The sequence below is a fragment of the Vipera ursinii genome (genome assembly GCF_947247035.1).
Source record: "Vipera ursinii genome assembly, chromosome: 11".
NCBI lineage: Eukaryota > Metazoa > Chordata > Lepidosauria > Squamata > Viperidae > Vipera > Vipera ursinii.
The window spans coordinates 2389814-2411367 of NC_139524.1; the positions used below are offsets into that span (position 1 = coordinate 2389814).

The following is a 21554-nucleotide window of genomic DNA, read 5'->3' on the forward strand; positions in this document are numbered from 1 at the left end:
TTCCTTCCCATCCAGACCCGCACTGCCTCCAGGCACTGGGACATCACATCAAGGGCATCACTGGGTTGGCTCAGAGTGGAGATAAACAACTGGGTGTCATCGGCATATTGGTGATAAGGTAAAGGCAAAGGTTCCCCCGCACATGCGTGCTAGTCGTTTTCAACTCTAGGGGCCGGTGCTCATCTCCGTTTCAAAGCCGAAGAGCCAGTGCTTGTCCAAGGACGTCTCTGTGGTCATGTGGCCAGCATGACTAGACGCCAAAGGCGCACGGAACGCTGTTACCTTCCCACCGTAGTGGTCCCTATTTTTCTACTTGCATTTTTACATGCTTTTGAACTGCTAGGTTGGCAGAAGCTGGGATGAGTAACAGGCGCTCGCTCTGGTACGCGGCACTCGGGATTCGACCCGCCAAACTGCCGACCTTCTGATTGACAAGCTCAGCGTCCTAACCCACTGAGCCACCGCATCCCAATTGGTGATACCTCACCCCAAAGCTATGGATGATCTCACCCAGTGGCTTCATATAGGAGGGGGGAGAGAACCGACCCCTGAGGTACCCCACAAGAAAGGGGCCTCGGGGTAGATCTCTGCCCCCCTGCCACTACGAACTGTGAATGGCCCAAGAGGTAGGAGGAGAACCACTGAAAAACTGTGCCTCCCACTCCCAACCCTTCGAGCCGTCGCAGCAGGATACCATGGTTGATGGTATCAAAAGCCGCTGAGAGGTCAAGTAGGACGATGACAGAGGAGCAACCCCTGTCCCGGGCCTGCCAGAGATCATCTACCAGTGCGACCAATGCCGTTTCCGTTCTGAAACCGGACTGGTACTGGTCCAGATAGTCCGCTTCATCCAGGAATTGCGGAAGCTGACGCGCTACAACAGTCTCAACAACCTTCGCTACAAAGGGAAGGTTGGAGACAGGATGACAGTTATTCAAGGAGGCCAGGTTTTAATGTTATTATACAGTATTATTGTGATATTGAGGTTCATGACTAGACCTTTTCAGTAGGTCATTTTGACTTTTCTTTTATAAAGAGAAGTGGAACATAGATATCTTAATACACTCAGAGCTGTGTATGACGGCAATAGGTGCTATCTTGGAGACAACTGTGATATTACTTTGTTAGCTTGGTTTCCTGCAGGTATCCAGGACTATTTGAGGGCCCTAAACCCCTTGAACTGGCTTAATCTTAAGTGTTTATCTAAGGTGAGAATGGACTTTGGGTTGGAAGGATGATTTTCTCTTTGATGGGGATGCTATTTTTTATAATTTTAAATTGCTGAAAGGTCAGTGTCAGAAGGGCAGGAATGTTTCCAGCTGGCCTCTTGCTTAACCCAACTGAAATGTATCTGAACTCTGGATTTTCTGCCTGAGAGCTGTGGGAAACAGAGAATATTTTGGCCCAAACTCATTGGTTCTTTTCATTTGCTTAGGTTTCACCCAAAGTAGAGTACAGTGGTGAAATTCTACTTGTACATAATAGCATTTCTCACACGATGTGTATTTCTTTGGCAGATGTCATGGCGGCCACAATATCGCAGTTCCAAGTTTCGAAATGTCTACGGCAAAGTAGCCAATCGAGAGCACTGCTTTGATGGGATTCCAATTACCAGGAATGTCCATGACAACCATTTCTGTGCGGTCAATACCAGATTCCTCGCCATAGTAACAGAAAGTGCTGGTGGGGGCTCTTTTCTTGTCATTCCACTGGAACAAGTAAGTAACACTTTGCTAAAGTATTATTATTGGAACAGATCTTGGCTCATCTCAGTTTTCAGTCTGTGAGAGAAATTACTTTTGTTTTACCTTCTGCAAATATTTTTTTGTAGAAGGATGAAACATATGAGGTGGGGGGCACCACATAATAGCCAACCCAGGCAAGTCACGGCCTGAAGGTGGGCAAAAATAGGGGAAGGAACACTGTAGGTGTATTATATCTGTAAACAACATTAATATAATTTAAACAAGTTATTCCAGTTATACGGTGAGGGGAAAAACAATCTGACAGGAGAACACGCGGGAACTTTGACAGCTGTCAAAGTTCCCCGCACGGCGCAGGCGCAGCCACTGACAGCTCGCGGCTGTCAAAACACCGAGCCATGCGGAAGCAAGAACTGTCAAGAGCAGATGGCGCGGATTGGTCCGGTTAGACGCGGCGCCAAAAGGAACGTTCCTGATTGGCCCTCACTGACAGCTGCCGGCTATAAAAGCCGGGCAAGTTATCCTGTTTTGTCTTGCTCTAAATAAAACCCTTAGTTAAGTAGCCTGTCGTCCCGAGTGGTCCTTTCGGCTACTTCACTGGCGACGAGGATGGGATCGCTCCTGAGCTGAAGTCACGGCCGAGGAAGAGAGTTCCCGGCCAGAGCTGTCACTGGAAGTTTTAACTTCCATCAGAGCGAGACCTAGGACCGGACGACATGGCAAACTTCGGGCGTGTGAGGGAATTCGATACCCGCCATCCCGAGAGGTGGCAATCGCACCTGGGACAAGTCGAAGGATTTCTCCTCGTCAGCAAAATCACCGACGACAGAGCAAAGGCTGCCGCTCTCCTATACATCAGCGGACCCCCAGTGTACGACGCTGCCGTCGGGCTGTTTAGCCCGGTACCCATCACTGAAGTCTCCTACGCAGACCTGGTAGACCGGCTTAACAAGCATTATATGCCGGCACGCTCAGAACTGTACTGGCGAGTACAATTCGCCCAGAAGAAACAGCGACCAGACGAACCCGCGAATGACTTCATCGCAGGGGTCAGGCACGCCGCGCGGAACTGCTGCTTCCCCGACCTGGAAGACCGCATCAGAGACCAGGTGGTGATTGGGTTAAGGGACGAGCGGCTTCAGAAGAAACTGACATCTAAACCCGACATGAGTCTAGCAGAATTGACTCAAGAAATTATGGCCTACGAGTATAACCACAAGAAGAAATTGACTACCACGACCCCAGAGAGCCCAGCGACCGTATACCAAAAGAGCGCAACTCTCAGTGACAGCGACGAATCGGTGGACTTCACTGACAGGGAAGCCCTTCAGCGCAGGATGGAACGCAGACAACAGAGAAGAAGCGACACATCGGATCGCCGAAGAACCAGGAACCCCCCTCCACCACCACCACCACGTTACGAGCAACGGGCCGCCCGCGCCAGCTGCAGGGGAAATCATGCCCGTGGAAGCTGCCGGTTAAGAAACGCTAAGTGCCACAATTGCGGAAAGATCGGCCACATCAAACCGGTGTGCCGAAGCCGGGGCCGCGACAACGTGAATGATCTGGAGGCCAATTCCCCAGGTAGGCCAGCTACCCGGGCCAACATAGAAAAAACGCCAGGGGCCCTAGTAGAAACAATTGATAAGGTACACTGCCTAAGCTCAAAGGTGAGGATCAGGGTAAAAATTCAGGGAGTCCCCTGCCCCATGGAGGTGGACTCCGGGTCAGCAGTCTCCTTAATTTCATTCAAAACGTATCAGGAGATCTGCCAACAAAGCAAGGGAAAAATTCCTCTGAGGCAAACTCAGGTCCACCTAGCAGATTTCCAAAAAACCCCCATTCCTCTGGAAGGAAGGGCTAGGGTTGCTGTAGAGTACAAAAAATTCAAGGGGCCCCTAGAAGTTCTAGTGACACCAGGGAACCGCACCAACCTGATAGGGCTGAACTGGTTCGGGCCTCTAGGGATCGCCATTACTGGGGTAAATACAGTCCAATCCTCTAGCCTCGAAGCCGTTTGCAACAAGTATGCAGACGTCTTCGATGGCACGTTAGGGAAATATACCGGTCCCCCCATTTCTTTACAATTAAACCCAGCAATCCAACCCATAAAGATAAGAGCTAGGAGAGTACCATTTGCCCTTAAAGAAAAAATAGAAAATGAACTAGAGCGCCTCGTAGGTCTCGGGGTGCTAGAACCTACGGAAGGGGGAAGCTGGGAGACCCCAATAGTCACCCCAGTTAAACCTAACGGGGAAATAAGATTATGCGCGGACTATAAGGCAACCCTCAACCTAGATCTCAGCCCCCATGCTTACCCGGTGCCAGCGGTAAGGGACGTATTTGCTTCCATCCGCTCCGGCGCCATTTTTGCAAAACTTGATCTGACGCAGGCGTATTTGCAACTGCCTGTCACAAATGACACCGCGGAAGCCCAAACAATTGTCACCCACCGCGGTGCCTTTAAAGTGAAAAGGCTCCAATTCGGCATATCGGCAGCCCCGGGTATCTTCCAGGGTATCATGGAGAAAACCCTGAAGGGAATACCCGGGGTCTGCCCCTATTTCGACGATGTTCTCATCGCCGGAGAAAACGAAGCAAACTTAGCTGACAGACTGTCAGCTGTGCTGAGCCGGCTCAGAGAAGCCGGTCTCAAACTTAAACGGGAAAAGTGCTCCATCGGAGTCACATCCACAGAATTCCTAGGGTACAAAATAGACGGCCAAGGCATCCACCCCACCACAGAAAAACTAAGGGCTATTCAGACAGCGCCTAGCCCAAAGAATAAACAAGAACTCCAAGCCTTTTTAGGATTATTAAACTTTTATCACGCCTTCCTTCCCCACAAAGCCACCATAGCGGAGCCTCTGCATAGGCTCCTGGACAAGGGAACTGCCTGGTCCTGGACCAAAACACATGAAAATAGCTTCCAATCATTAAAAAAGATTATTTGCAACAGTTCAACGATCACCCTTTTCCGAGAAGACACACCAATATGCATCGCTTGCGATGCATCCCCCTATGGGATTGGGGCAGTGTTAAGTCATCTATACAGGGACGGCACCCAAAGACCCATAGCCTTTTATTCACGCACTCTGTCAAAAGCAGAAAGGAATTACGCACAAATAGACAGAGAAGCCCTAGCAATAGTCGCAGGGGTTAAAAAATTCCATGACTACCTCTATGGGAGACCCTTTACCATATTCACAGATCACAAACCCCTATTAGGAATATTCACGTGGAATAAAGCAACACCACAGATTCTCTCACCGAGAATACTACGGTGGTCCACCTTCTTATCTGCCTATTCTTATCAACTAATACATAAACCAGGGAAGGAATTAGGACACGCAGACTGCCTCAGCAGACTGCCAATTCAAAGCAAGGACCCAGACCCAGACCCAGCTGGACTGATTCTAGCAATCTCTCAACTTCCAGACTGCCCCCTCTCTGCAAAGATTATAGCTAACAACTCAGCTAAAGACAAAATACTCAGCAGAATCCTCAGGTGGGCAACAACAGGTTGGCCAGCACAAAACCCACACCCCCAATTCCAGCCATTCTATAACAGGAGAAATGAAATATCTTCACATATGGGATGCCTTCTATGGGGGAATCGAGTCATAATACCTAACAGGAACATAAATCAAACATTAGACATCTTACACGAAGGACATCCAGGCATTGTCAAGATGAAAGCTATGGCCAGAAGTTATGTCTGGTGGCCTGGCATAGATAAAGAGATAGAAAAATATGTAGGAGGGTGCTACACCTGTCAAGCAACACGAAGCGAGCCACCCCAAGCACCAATTCACAAATGGGAAACTACAAAAAACCCATGGTCACGCATACATTTAGATTTCGCAGGACCTATCCAGGGACAAAGTTTCCTAATAGTAGTGGACAGCTATTCTAAATGGTTAGAAGTCACTCCCCTTAGAAAAACAACGTCAGGAGCCACTATACAGGCCCTAAGGAAAATATTCGCCACACATGGCCTCCCAGACACCATGGTTTCAGACAATGGACCTCAATTCACCTCTCGTGAATTTCAGATGTTCGCTATGAAGAACTGTATTAGGCTGGTCACGTCGGCACCGTTCCACCCATCGACGAACGGGATGGCTGAAATTATGGTGCGTTCCACAAAAGAAGCTCTGAAAAAATTCGTCAAGGGGAACTGGCAGCGGCGACTCAGCCAGTTCCTAATGTCACAACACTCAACTCCATGCACAACAACGGGCAAATCACCCGCGGAACTAAGATGGGGGAGGAGACTCATAACGCGGCTTGACAGACTACATCCTGACACATACCCGGAAGAAAACGATCACCCCCACCCAAACCGCACCCTCAAACCTGGGCAAATGATATGGGCACGGTCATACACAGACAAAAACAAATGGGTCCAAGGGACAGTGCTAAAACAAACAGGACCCATTTCTTATCTAATATCCACACAAACTCACGGTAATCTACGCCGCCATATCGATCAACTCAGACCAAGACAACCACCGCACAACCCAGAACCCCAACACGAGCTGCAAGCCCCCGCAGGAATACTGCCGATACCAAACCAAGAGGAAGAGGGGCAAGACAACTTACTGCCACCTGAACCAGACATCGCCCCACTTCCAAGACGCTCCAACAGGAACAGAAGGGCCCCCGCCTACCTAAAGGACTACCAGTGGGCAGGTTCCAACGACCAAGGGGGAGGGAACGCTCCAGGGGAGGGGTAAGGGGTGTATTATATCTGTAAACAACATTAATATAAGTTAAACAAGTTATTCCAGTTATACGGTGAGGGAAAAAACAATCTGACAGGAGAACACGCGGGAACGTTGACAGCTGTCAAAGTTCCCCGCACGGCGCAGGCACAGCCACTGACAGCTCGCGGCTGTCAAAACACCGAGCCATGCGGAAGCAAGAACTGTCAAGAGCAGACAGCGCGGATTGGTCCGGTTAGACGCGGCGCCAAAAGGAACGTTCCTGATTGGCCCTCACTGACAGCTGCCGGCTATAAAAGCCGGGCAAGTTATCCTGTTTTGTCTTGCTCTAAATAAAACCCTTAGTTAAGTAGCCTGTCGTCCCGAGTGGTCCTTTCGGCTACTTCAGTAGAGAAGACGTGGTGGAAGGGCGCCTTCCATGGAAGATCTCCTGAGGTGCCAACAGTTTGTACTGTGATGCTCTTCGGGTCTCTTTAAGCAGCTATACACGTCCCAGCCTAATTAGAGGGTGATTGTGAATGGAACATCAGGTAGTACCCAACTCATCCTCAGTCATTTAGCAACTGTTTCAAGTTACAGTAGATCTCCAAAAGCTACTTATGATTCCAAAGTTATGACATCCAGAGAAAAACAAACGCTCCTTAGCCTGGATCCGAGTTGCGCCGAATTCTCACCAGCAGGGATGTCAAACTCAATTTCATTGAGGGCCACATCAGCATTGTGGTTGCCCTCAGGGGGCCAGGTGGGTATGGCCAGGGTGGGCGTGGCCTACTGGATGGGCATGGCCAGCTCTACATCATTTGCATCAAGGATGCCTATGGGGGCCTGGGCAAGAGTGGGACAGATCTGAGGGTCTCTGGCAGAAGGAGGGTCTCTGGGCCAGGGCCAAGGCAGTGGGAGCCGTTCCCTCACTGTTTCCAGGATGGCTTCGCGGGCCACATGGAACCACTTCGCGGGCCGGCTCCGGCTCCCAGGCCTTGTGTTTGACATGTCCGAGCTATCCCCTCTGCTTGGTGGCCAAAGCAGCTGCTTCATGGCAGCTATATTGCAACTGTTCAGAGTGTGTTGGTGTCGCTGCCAACCAACTTTAAATGGGCATCCCACTGTGCATCACCATATATGTTAGGAGGGTCCCTGGGGCTGGTTGCACAGCAGATGGTGGCATCATCACTGGTGGCAGGAAGGAGTGCTCAGTGTTCTGTTCTAGCCTACGACCGGCCCTGTTTGAATGTCAGGGACAACCCCTTTTTATAGTCAACAGGCTGGAAAAACCCAACCATATTTATTTACAAAGAAATAAAAAGTTCAAACAAGAGTTAAACCAAAAGTTCAAACAAGAATAACAGACCAGGACTCTAGCAGAAGGTCTTCAAATGGTTGCATTCAGCAACCAGCACTTCCCACACCTTCCCCTTTTATCAGCAGTCCCAAGGCGTGGCTTCTCATTGCCTTCCTCTGTTCTGCTCTGCTAGATTGCCTCCTGCTTCTAGCGTCCCTGAACAGAGCCAGCTGTGGATCGTCTTCTTCCAATCCCTCGTGCTCACACGGCTGAGTTTGAGGGGGAACAAGATGGGAGGGGCCAGGCTGAGAGTCCTGCAGTGTATCAGAGCCTCCCTCTGACACCAAAGGCTCTCCAAACCCCTCCTCCTCCTCCTCCTCTTCAGAATCATCCAACCCAGCTGCCGGAACCACAAGCTGACGCTGAATCACAACACTCAGGAGTCTTCAGTACCACTCTGCCACCTGCTACTTTTAGTTCAAGCTGTCTGGATTAAAACCATGTCCTGTACACAGAGTAGCCCCTGAGCCTCAAAGGTTCTGGGGTGAAGCTGTTGCTTTCTCACCCTTGGAATAGCCCCTCTCTCAAACACAAGATAACGTTCAGCCACACTGCAGTGGTTAATAGGAATAAGATCTGGAAAAGCAGAGATGTTGGTGTAAATACAAAAAGCAGGCTACTTAAAGCAATAGTCTTCCTTATTATGATGTACGGGTGTGAGTGCTGGACACTAAAAACGGCTGATCAAAGAAGAATTGATGCCTTTGACCTGTGGTGCTGGGGTAAATTACCGCTTATACCATGGATAGCCAGAGTAAGTAACAAAGAGGTGTTAAATTGTATAAAACTAAGACACATCACTAGAAGCTAAAATCATAAGACTACATCTGATTTACTTTGGCCATGTTATGCATGCAAATTCATTAGAGAAGCCAGTGGTGCTAGGAATGGCTGGTGGACAAAGAAGACGGGGAAGCAAAGAACTCGCTAGCTTGATAGCATCAAATCTGATGCAGAGTTGAACATCCAACAACTGAAAGAAGCTGTGCATGGAGAGCACTTGCCTATAAAGTCGCCAAGAGTGGGACATGACTAAATAGTTAAAAGCAACAAGGTGATGCTGGACTGTGTTGGCTTGACCTTCCCCTAGCAGCTCAATGCTATGTCGAGTATAGGATTCGTAGTCCTACATACCATGTTTCCCCAAAAATAAGACCCAGTCTTATATTGTTTTGCCTCCAGAAGAGGCTCTGGGTCTTTTTTTTTGAAGGGGGGTGTCTTACCTTAGGACCACCACAGCCAGGCCTCCCACACCCCGACACCTGTCATGCCACTGCTTGACTTCTTCAGTGGCCACTTGCCACCACTTGTGCTGGACACCATGTGGCATATTATGCCGTTGCCACTCTAAGGGGTGGGGGGTGAAGCCACCCCACGCACCCCATACCCACTTATCTTACTGGTAGGACCATCACAGCCAGGCCTCCCACGGTCCGACACTTCTCAAGCCGTGTGGCTCGTCATGCCAGTGCCACCGCTCTCAGGAGGAGGTTGCACAGCACTTCAGGCCACTGCTGTTGCTCGCGGCGGGACACCACGTGGCACTTTAAACCATTCCCGTTGTTTGTGGCAGGACGCCACATGACCCTTTGGGCTGTTTCCACCACTCAGCTTTGTGCCGTGAGCGGCGGAAGCGGCCCAAAGTGCCATGCAGCATCGTATCACGAGCGACAGCAATGGCCCGAAGAGCCGCTCGGCTTCCTGCTTTGAGCAGTGGAAACGGCCCGAAGCACCACACAGCGTCCTGCAAGTAACAACAACGACCCAAAGCACTGTACAACCTTCCGCTGCGAGCAGCGGCACCGGCGTGACAAGCCCCATGGCTTGACAAATGTCAGAGCATGGGAGGGCTGGCAGTGGTGGTCCTACTGGTAAGGTAAGCGGGTGCGGGGCGCGTGGGGCAGCTTCATCCCCCCTACCCCCTCACCTCCAAACTAGGGCTTACTTTCAGGGGGGCTTATATTAGGCCCATTCGTGAAAATCAAGTTGGAGCTTACTTTCGGGGAAACACGGTACTTGGAGGGCCAGGCCATTTGTGGGCCTATATCTCAGCTGCCAGATTCTATGCCTGCAATTTTATGCCAATCATGGCAGGTAAATATTTAGCCCTTCCTGATAAGATGGAGAAAATTCGTCCTGCAACCCCGGATAGCCACTGACTATTATGACAGTCTCCTTTGAGCTGCAAACTGAGGGAGGAAAAGCTGTTTGTGAAGTCAGCAGTTGGGGAAAGTGACCACGTCTTGAGGCCTTTTCATAATGAACGGGCGGATTGGGAAAGTAAAATGAGCTTATCTCCTTTGCAGCCAACTGAAGTCTCTTGAAGTGAGCAGCTTTCTAATTAATATGCTTCTATATTTAGCAGAAATAAATTAAGGTAACCTAGAAACTACTGAAAAGAACAGATTAAACTCAGAAATCTAACTTCCCTGCCATGATGTTCTTACTGGCTTTTACGAAAATGGCTCCCTCATCGTGACTCCCCTCCCCCCTGCCTCGATATTTCCTTCTCTTGAGGGAAAATGTTCTCCTGCCAAGAGATCAGAAATCTTACATGTATATATATATAAATCCCAGCTTCCACGTACTAATCAGGAGCCAAAAAACACCCACTCAGCACACTGCAAGCCAACTGCAGAGACATTTTGAAAAGAAAAACTCCTGCAAGAAACCGCAAAACGTGTGTCCAAGAGCTGCCGGTTCCTCCACAAAGGCAGGTCAGAGAAGGATGTGGGCAGAGAACCCCCTGCCAGTCCTCCTGCACACAAGGATTGTGGCCTCAGTGGGGCAAGGAGGTGGGGCAGCCTGTCAGCAGGCAGAGCTCATGCAATACTTGGGGAAAGAGTATCTTTCTTTGGAAAAAATATATGCCCACATCTTATCTCCCCCCCCCCTCTTCTATCTATCTATCTATGTATCTATCTATCTATCTATCTATCTATCTATCTACCTACCTACCTACCTACCTACAGTATCTATCTACCTACCTATCTGCCTATCTATCTATCTAATCTATCTATCTACCTATCTATCTATCTCCCTACCTACCTACCCTCTGTTCATCCATCAGCCACAGTTCACCTGCTTATCTAAACTCAATGCAAACCCTCTGGAAGCTGGCCAGCAACTCCTATTTGCTTGCTCTAGGGAGAAGCACGGTTGAATGGCAACTTGAGACAATGAATTCCTTAGACACAAAGTCACCTAAGATCTGTCCCACAGAAAGAAGGGGGGTCAAAATGTCCGTGCTTGGGGCTACTGGCTCAGAAAAAAGGATATTTTTGTGGCAGAGAAAGCAGGAAGGAAGAAGCAATCGGCAACTTTGAAAATGGAGTCTTGGGATTAGGGGAAGCTCACTTCTGCCAGGAGGGGTTTGTTTGTCCACCAAAGCCTGAATTTGTATCCCTAAGTGCTGACAAGAAGATCCAAAGGGAACGAGATGGCGGGGTGGCTAAGATCAATTTCCTTCCTTTTAGAATATTAATCTGAACCAAACTGTGCCGAGCAATTAAAACTCCGAATGTCCTTCTCTCCATCTTCAGCCAGTTCTGTTACAGAAGGTGCTGAGGAAGCTTTCACCTGGGGAAGCAGCTGATGACCCAATTGGCGAAGGGAGGAGTGCTTGGTGTGAGGGAAAGAAACGGCATGCCAGAGTTCAGAGAAGTTCTGCAGTTGGTATAACAGAACAGCTTGCTGGTCCGTCCTCATCCTGCCAACAGGGAGGGCATTAGAGAGCAAAGGCCTGGCACGCATGGAACCACAGCTCCACGCCTCCAGTGAAAGCAGAAAAAAAATCCTGGGTTGGATTCACACAGGTTCTCCTTTCTCTGTGAAGACAGCAACATTCAGAAGACAATAGACCAGCCATGAAGCTCAGTGTCTGCTGTGGCACAAGGTGTAAAGGGACGAGTGGTGTGGTGAAAGACTTTTGGGCTGTACCACATACAAGCCTCTTTCAGGCAAGGGAATCGTCATAAAAGCAAACAGAGAAAAGTAGAATACGTGTGTGTGTGTGTGTGTGTGTCAAAATAAACTTAGAATAGAAAGGAGTAAAAAGTGCAAGAAAATAGAGGAGGAAAAGTAAGAATGTGTGTGTGTGTGTGACCTCCAGGGCTTTTTTTCTCATAGAACGCCCAGAACGGAGTTCCGGCACCTTTTTTGGATGGAACCTTGTAGAGGTTGTATGACGTGGGTTGTATGACGTGTGTGAGTTCCGGCACCATTTTCTTTTAGAAAAAAAGCACTGGTGACCTCCAACCTTCAACACAACTATAAACAAATTTAGTGACTATTCATCTCCTTACAAATATTTATCTCTTCCACCCTTATCAAATAAACCAACTTTATTTTCCTTCCTTTTACTTAATATTTATTTAGTTCATTCAGATATTGAAGATTTCGTTTCTTCTTTTCCCATCCCATTTAGTTCTTTAAGACTTTAACAATGCTGTTTTATAAATCCAATAGGAAAATTGTCCAGGTCACTCTGTTGGTTTATCATATCATTACCTTTTGAATTTTAAAACAATCAATTTCTTCTGCAGAGACAGTGAAAAATCCTTTTCCAGGTCATCTCTTGGTGTGTCAGTTTCTGAAATCTATTTTCAATGGCAATCTTGTCAGTTAAAATTTGTTCTACATATGTCATTTCTTCAAATACATATTTTGGACACAGTTTATCCATAGGAGCAAATATCATTGCTGATATTATTGATATTGTGTAGATCAAAATCTTAGTTTGCTGCTGTTTATTTCAGATCCTTTAAATTCTTAAGCTTATGATTAAAATTTTCTTTCACTCAGGATTGAAGGCAGACTAACCTAGCATTTTAGATTTGGAGTTCCAAAATTGTTGTATACCTTAGAAGTAGTTAATGAACAATTTCCAAAAGTGAATTTAGTATCTTTCAAAATCTCTGCTGCTGTTGTGAGATGGCCCATCTCAGCACTCAAACCCATGGAAAGCTGCTGCCCTGTGACTCCTTGTGGGGATCTGCCATCAGAGCATCAGCAGGCATTCTTCTGTCCTCATCCAGGGAGTTCCAAGGAACCAATAGACTCACCAGTTCCTTGGTCTTTGCCATGGCTGCCGCTAGAAGTCCCAGAAAAAGAGAGAAAATACTGTCATGCAGGGATTGTGCATCTTGTGCGTGAAGAGAGATTACAGATTTGAGGCTTGTGTAAATTGCACGTCTGGGTGGCATGATTGGACTCTGGACATATTTGCACCGTTGTTTTTGGCTCACCCAATTCACTTTTGTTTGCGTGTCAACAAGAGTATAAAGCCCTGAAATTGACTCACTTGTCCCTTGCTTAATAGCATGTGACTGAAATGTAATTCAAAGCCAAGTGGGGTGACTTTGGGCCACGTCACTCTCTCTTAGTCCAACCCACCTCACAGGGTTATTGTAGAGAAAATAGGAGGTGGAAGGAGAACAGTAATAGGTAGGTTCAGTGACTTGAGTTATTTATAAAAAATAATAAAGACAGGATAGTAAATAAAAATGTATATTGGTCCTCATTCTTTTGTGTAAGAGGCTCTCCCTATCACATTTCTTTGTGGGTAATGGTGGGTTATTTAAACTTTACGAGAAACAGCAACTTGTCTTTGCTGTCTCCCTCCAAAATCCATAGTAACTTTTAAAACACTAATATGCAGACTTGGTTTCCAGAACACCTGCTTTTGTGGAAAGAGAGAGCAGAATCCAGCTCCCAAACTGCTGCTTCATTTTTTTAGGAAATATCTGGTCCCCTTTTTATACTTTTCACGCTCACAGATGCTATGGAATGGAGTTAGGACGCACTGCGAGTGGACAGAGGTGGGCAGCCTCTCAGAGGCCAGTGTCCAAAGCAGGCCATTTCTTCCTTCTCTTGGAGGTCCGAGTCTACCTGCTGGAAGATGCTTTCATTTTCCCTTTCAGGACTGCCCTGGAAGATGCACACCTCGCTGTCTTCTAGTCCAGCCCCCTGCTCAAGCAGAAGACCCTAAGCTATTCCAGACTAATGGCTGTCCAGTCTCTTCTTGAAAACCTCCATGATGGAGCACCCACAACTTCTGGAGACAAGCTGTTTGTATTAGGCCAGGCCAGGCAGGGCATGTCCTAATCTGCTGGACATTTCCAAAATGGTCATTACTGGGCAGGCAATTTGGATCCCTTGGGCCCAGGAGCGACCCTGCTTGTGGCAGGCCTTATATGAAATTGCACTCTGAATTAAATGCCTGAATTTCTTCAGTGGTTCCAAGTACAATTTTCATTCAGATCATTTCCTTCCAGGGCAATTAAGGCATTTTACCCCCACCTTGATTTTATTCAGTGCTGTGTGGGTACAACTCCTCAAATTCAGTGAGGACAAGATAAATTTGGGGTTGTAAGAAAAGGAAAGGCTCGTAGGCCGAACCCATCAGGATTCCTGTGTGGAGAGACAAAAGGGAGTGAAGCTGGAAGGAGAGTACTGGGCTTTTGGAATATCACCACGGAACTAACGGTTCTCCAGCAACCCAGACAGGATGTGTCCGGTCCTGCAATTGGTCAACTTTGGGCGGCAGACATGGGTTTAATCCGATTGGTTGCTACCAAAGGGTCTGGCTATATATTGAGGCAGGGTGACTCCAAATCCTCAGTACAGTTTCTGCTTAAATAAAGAATGAATTTCTCTGTACTCAACTGCGTGTCTTCATTCCTGCTCATCAGAGCCCACGACATAATAGAGAGAATCAGCCAAGAGACGGCCTTCTCCTCCTCCTGTAGGATTAGAAGGCTTTGCCCAAAGGAAAGCGCCCCAGTGATGTCTCTGGGTGTTTTGGGGAAGCCAGTCTGAGACACTTTCTGAGGCACCATGGTCCTGGCTGGCGCTGGGGGGGGGGGGCTTCTGCCATGGTCTCTTGTCTGGCTGGTGCTCAGGAAAACTGTCCAAGCAAAAAGAAGCCAGATGGTGGTAGTGGACAGATCAGCCTTCCCCCAAATGGTGCCTCCCAGCCAGTGTTTCTCAACCTTGGCGACTTTAAAACTTGTGGACTTCAATTTCCAGAATTCTGGAAGTTGAAATCCACAAATCTGAAAGCTGCCAAGGTTGAGAATCACTGAGCCAGGCAATGATTCTTCTGGGCAGCAGCAGAAAGCAGGCCACAGGGTGGGTATACATGGATGTCTTTTTTTAAAACCTTTGCAGAACTGGGCTGAATGAAAAGGATTGGTACATTAATTCAATGTGTAAGTGGTTGTGGTTTTTTCCCAGACTTTCTTTTGGATTAGGTAGTCTGGGTTTTAATTATTTTTATTGTTGCATTCTGTATGCCAGAGCTGTGCAGATTGAGGTGGCCTGTCAATCTAATTAACAAGTGAAAGAGGATTTCTGGGGAATTGAGAGGGGGGGTAGGGCTCATCTTTCTCCCCATGGATACACGTAGAATGTTTCTCCGAACTACGAAGACAGGAAACGTGGTGCCGTCCTCTCTCAAGGGATAAACTCCCCCCCAAGTGCAAAAGCCGGGGTGCCTATCCGTGAGGCTTTTCACCCAGAGCAGAAAAGGCCGCTCCCTTCCCTGATACATTCTTAATTTTTTAGCTAATTGATGAGAAAGAGCTGTGTGATTTCCCATTATTGTTTGGAAGAAAGCAACCGAAGCAGAAGGCTAAGCTCACGCTTTCCCCTCTCCCCCCATTGACAACCAACTGCCTGCAAACCTCACTGACCATTTTGATGGTGTCACCACTTCATCTCCCGCCCTCTGCACAAAAAGAGACTCACTGAACGGTTGAAACCCTCCCTGCCCCCAGCCTGCCTCTCTCGGCCCCTTTCACTGAATGCTTTCCAAGGCCCCGGGGCTTCCTTCCTTTCAGGGCTCCGTCAGGAATGGTGGTGGCAGTGAGACCTCCGCAGATGTTGGGCAGTTTGCTTACTGCAGAGTTCCAGAATGGATCTGCTTGGAGATTGACCTGGGAAAGGAAAAATGTCCCTTTGGATGGAGAGCAGCGTGAGCTAAGAAGAGGAGCCAGCACTGGGATCCCTTTTGGTTGTGTGGGGCGGGGAGAGCTCCTGTCCTCTAGGAAACCCTCCATCCTTCGGGTTGGATACAGGAAGCCAGGGAGTGAAGAAGCCAAGGCCTCTTCTCAGAAAACTGAGGACAGGAGCCTTGGCTGGACATTTCCATACAGCCCCCAGCCTCAATCCTCTTGATCACTTGCATGGCACCAGGCAAAATTTGTGCTCCTTTTTCCTATGTTGTCAGCCGGTGCTCTCATGTATACACACATACACAAAAAACAGCCAGCTGGATTTGCCTTTACTCTTCCTTGCTGTGGTTTCTTCTGGTAGAGAGGAAGAAAGATTCAAAACCTGGACTGGCTACAGTGGAAGGTTAGGGTGGCGTCTTCAGAGGATCTGCTCTGGGGAGGCCTCAGTAGGGAAAGTGAATGAGGCGGGAATTCATCCTGAATTCCGATGTTTTCCCCAGAAAGTTTTGCCAGTAGATATTCTGTATAACATCAGCTTAGCTGAATGGAGCAGTCAAGAGTTTAAAAGCCAAACTAGACAGTGTGGTGTGAATGCACCAAAAGGAACTTACATATATTGAAATAGTTTGCAGCCATAGGAAGAGAAGCTGTAAAAAGGGAGCTGGTTGCAATAGGGCCGTTCCTGAAATGCAAATGACGTGTTTGGGAGTTAACGGGAGATTGGCAAGGCAAGAATTGTTACATTCCTCCGCCTTCCCATCCCTGCCTCTGCTCCGCTGCTTTTTGCATAAGAAGATTTGGCCTCGTCCACACTGCAGAACTAAAGAGCTGGTATTTCCCGCAGTCGGTGGTCACTACGGGTTTAAAGAACTGGCGTCAAAGAAGCCGTTCTCCTCCTGCCCTTTCCCACGGCAAGAAGGCCGATTCCCCAGCTTCCTTTCCTCTCCTCTTTCTTGCTGCCCGTGGAAAAAGCCAGCCTCAGTTGCTGCCCTGGGAGTGGAGGGCAAGTGTAGGGTCCAGGTCAGAGGCTTTAGAAAAAGGTCCTGAATCTTCTGATCATCTCTAAGATTGGGCAACCTCTGCCCCAAATAGTCCAGAGCAATGTTTCTCAACCTTGGCAGCTTTCAGATTTGGCTGGGGAATTCTGGGAGTTGAAGTCCACACGTCTTAAAGTTACCAAGGTTGAGAAACACTGGTCCAGAGGATGGGAAAGTATAGAATGAATCTCCTTCATACCTTCCAGCCCCCCCCCCCCGCCTCCATTGCAGTATTTTTGATAGAGGTTTACTGAAGACGGGTTAATAATTTTGAGTTGTATTATTAGGAGAAACTGGCAGACTCCAAATTGCTAAGTGGAAAACTGGCAAGAGGCTGCAGCATCGGCATGCCTTGGAGTCTGCAAGATAGCAAGAGCACTTAGACTCATATACCACTTCACAGTGCTTTATAGCCCTCTCAAAGCAGTTTACAGAGTCAGCATGTTGCCCTGAAAAATCTGGGTCCTCATTTTACCGATTTCAGAAGGGTGATGGAAGGATGGAGTCAACCTTGAGTCGGTGAAAATTGAACTGCTGATGGTTGACAGTTGCTGCATTCTAACTACTATGCCACCACAGCTCTTCTAAGATGGTCTTAGCCTAGGTAAAATGACATTTTGGGAATGGGGGGCGAGGGTGGTTCCTTCCTAGGGCAGCCAGCAGGGCAAGCAGTCCCCACATTAGCATCAGCTGAAGTTCATGAACTGCTGAGCAGCACATGGGCCCAATCCACAGGGTCCTCTTCAGGGACAGCAGCCCACGAACTAGAGACTTTACAGAGTGAAGTGTGCTCAGTCCTGCTCCCCAAGGCTAAAAGGCCCTGCAGCGCAACTCTCAAGGATGGGGGAGGGGAGGTTCTCCATACCAGCTAGTCAGAGTGGAGGCTTTGCCTATGGCCGTGGTGACGAACCTATGACACGTGTGCCACAGGTGGCACACAGAGCCCTCTCTGTAGGCATGCACGCCGTCGCCCCAGTCTAGGCCTTCAGCTGGGTTTTATAAACCCTTTTTGCTTTAGGCCTCTGCCACCATGTGCAAAAAAAAAAGGTTCAATCAATCAATTTCAACTTCTCGCGGGGAAAAAAAGATCTCGCAAAGTTGGAATTGATTGAACTTTTTAGTCCCACCCAGTCTGCCGTTGCCACCGCAGCCACACCCACCCAATTGGCCACGCCCACCCAATTGGCCACACCCATCCCATGGGTCACGCCCACCCAGCACCTGATAATACATAAGTGGGTTTTGGGTTGCAGTTTGGGCACTTGGTCACTGGCCTATGGCAAAATGATAGCCTGCATAGCATTGCATGTGATGCGTTTTTTGACAGAGCTCAAGAAAACACAGGTGAGCTCAGCACCTCTCCCCGCCCAGCTTAGGGGCAGAATGGGGATCGCAAGATGCATTTCTGTCCTTGAAAAATGGTTAGGGGATATCTTTGTGCCAGGGAAAGCAAGTTCTCAAACCATTTATCCATGCAAGGAACTGAAAGTTACTTAGAGCCTGTATTCTGGATAAAAATGCTGTATTGTGATTAATCCCTTGTTAAGACCTCTGTGGTCTTTATAAACAGATGCTATCACTGTTAACAGCCCTTTTCCAGATAGCAGAACTCGTGGAAACACCTTTTATCATCTAGAAATACCTTTATTTGCATGTAGAGTAGATTACAGCAAATGAGGTTCATTAAGATGATCTTTGGACAGTATTCCCAAGGTCAGAAGATGGTAATTACTCACAGCGTCTGCACGTGTGTCTGCCAGTTATGGAGGAAGAGAGCCTCCAGGGAGCAAGAAGGAGGAAGTCCATCCCAGAAAAGGGGAGGGAAGAGGAAATACATCATAGGGTAGGAGGGGGTCTGGCTGCCCACATTGTAATTTCCCCAAAACAGCCACGTGGTGGCAGCACAGCCTGAGATAAGTAGCACTTGCTTTTGCTGCTTCTGGCGATAAAGCCTCTTTCTCTGATACGAGCAGCAGCAGCTGCAGAAAGTTTGAGTGGAGGAGGGAAACAGATGGAAGGGAGACACCATCTTTAGAGGGAAGCGGCCAAAAACAAAAAAAGTCCCCATAATTGCAGCTGCACTCAAAGCTCAGTAGAGGTGAGGGGAAAAAAACATATAGAGTGGCTGGACTGGCATATTTCCTGCCTTTCCAAAAGCTATTCCTTCTGCTGCTGCAAGAAACTGAAGGCTCTGGTGCCTCCAGAATCAGGGCCCAGAAGTGCATGCCTGCGGGCCTTCTAGTCTGGGGCGGAGAGGCAGGAGGTCTGGCTGCAGCTGGTAAATTTCAGTAGGAGCTGCAGGCCCAAACCTCTACCCATTGTGCTGGTCATGTCTATCATTATGTCCTTCTGTTTCTTCTTAAAAGTCTGTTTTAGAGGTAATGAGTAACAATGTAGGACAGCCCTACATTTATTTTTAAGGAAAGGAAAAAGGGAAAAAGAATGATATTGCTATAGGCATATACTACTGGCCACCCAACCAAGCAGAAGTAGATGAACTCTTTGCTGAATGTATGTAGGAAACATACCACAGTAGTAATGGAAGGCTTTAACTACCCTGATATTTTGTCATCCAAATTTTGTCATCCAAAAGATAGAGGAGGGAACTAGAGGAAAAGCTATACTAAAACTAATTCTTATTAATAGAGAAGAATTAATTAATTATGGATACAGGAATCAATAAATCTAATCCATCAAAAGCGGAAATAAAGTATAGTAATACAGATTGAAGAAAATTTATTAATAGAAATAGATTACAAGATGTTTGGAGAGAATTAAAATGGCAATCAAAAGAGTTATACATATTTTTCTAGTAGACATAAAATTTTTACAGGAATAGATTATATATTTGTAACATCGGAAATATCTAAAATAATGAAAGCAGAGATAAAAATAATTAAAATATCAGATCATGCAATGGTAACTATGGAAATGGAAATAAATTGTGATTATAAACAGGCAAGTAGATGGAGAATGGATTCGAGGATTTTTTAAAATGAAGAGATTTTAGAGAAAATGGAAAGAGAATTAAAAGACATGGACTATAAATGAAGAAGGAGGTAGTAATATAGGTGTAATATGAGATGCAATGAAAGCAGTGGTAAGAGGAACTGGAACAAGACTTTTTGATGTAAAGGCAACTCCTACACTCGTTCCAACTATGAGACTTCAGAAGCTGTTCACAGCAGCTTTGTAAGGGAACTCCAGACAGGATGGGTGCTCTGTGAGTCACAGAAGCTTAGTGTCATGGTTCCGACTATGAGACAGTTCAAAGAACATTCCAGCATTGTTTATTCTAAAAAGCCTATTATAATGAGAACGAAGCATCGGCACTCATGGATGGATGCCAGAATCTGAATTCTCCTCCCCTGAACACATCTTACCAACACAATTCCTTCCCTTAATTTAAACATCATAAATCACATTCTCCAATTAGTTTAACATGCAAACCTTCACTTCCTTTCTATAGCATGCCATTCCTATCTTATTAAAACAACTGGGTTAGCATTCTCTCCCCCCCCCCAGCTTCATTTAATTCAAAGCAAAACAGTTTTAAAGGAAAAGGCTGCCTCTTATATTGTCACAGCAAAAACATCCAACATTTGCAGCATTGACATCTAGATACTGGCAAAGCAGAGAAAACCCAGCCAGAAAACATTTTAGCTGTGATATAAATTGTCAGTGTGTTCAATTGGGTGGTCTGCTATAGTTGGGTTGGGGAATTCCTAAAAGACAAGTATGAAAAGAAGAAGTAGAAAGCAGGAAGAGATGAATCCATTTCTGTTTTCCTAAAGAAACTAACATATTAATCTCTTCCTAATTTATTAAAACTGTCTGAAATATACATGGCAGGTAGGTATAAAATAATAAAGTTTGCAGCCCAGGAATCCATGGGTGGTTAAAACCCTCAAGATGATATCCATGACTACAATCAAGGCCCTCTACTTTTTAAATACCTAGTCCATCTAAAGCCATCTGGACATTTTTGTTTCTCTTCCGCACAGATGCCCCTGGTTTAGAGACACAACACTGGGGGAACCAAGCAGCAACTGGAGTGCAGAACAGCAAGGGTGCTGCTTGCCTTCTCTTTCCTCCTGTTTCTCCCACATCTGAAAGATGTGTGCCTCTCACACGTTCTAAGTGCTCTGTGTGTTTTGCATACACGTTAACAAGCACAGTTGAGTGCATATCCTTATGACTGAAACTCTCCTGGAAGTGGTGGGGTGGGGTGGAAAAGAGAAGCCAGAAAACCATAGGTATTGTTGAAAGAAAAAAATCTTCATCAGGGTTCAGTCCAAGCCAGGAATAAACAAAATGGAGACTGCTTTAGAAAAAAGGTTGTAGTTTATTGAAGAGCAGAGCCAGACAGAAATCTGGCTCTGGGAAAGCTGACCACATGGAGCAGGGAGTGGTGGGTTTTTATACCTTCTTGGGCTTTTGTGTTTGGAGTTGTTTCTTGTTCCTGTGGCATGAACTTTGACAGCTTTTGATTGTGTCCTTTTTTGGTATTCTAATGGTGGTGGGATAATCCTATTATGTCCTAAAGGGCATGTCCTGTTTATCTGGGGCTGGGGCTGATGGCTTACTTCCTGTGTTGGATTTTTTGGGTGAGGGGTTGCTGGTTCTAATTCTATCACTCTACTATTGTTAAATGTCAGTTTTGCTGCAAGGGATTTCAAAATATTTTGTCTTGAATGGGCTTCTGCCTGGTAGCATTTGCTTATGAATGGGGCCTCAGATCTTCTGAATGGGATTATCAAATCTGCATTTCTAGAGACCTGGCCTCTGAGTTT

General features: G+C 47.1%; 1 protein-coding gene across 1 annotated transcript in view; it reads left to right on the forward strand.

Annotated features, from left to right (window-relative positions):
* Nucleotides 1-1517: 1517 nt before the first annotated feature.
* The window catches only part of CORO2B (coronin 2B), a gene marked incomplete at its 5' end in the record, with an annotated part of 42930 nt that continues 22893 nt past the window's right edge, over nt 1518-21554 (forward strand). Inside the window, one exon of the mRNA XM_083371241.1 lies at nt 1518-1718. Within this exon, the coding sequence (XP_083227367.1) occupies nt 1518-1718 (201 nt within the window). The remainder of the gene's footprint in view (nt 1719-21554) is intronic.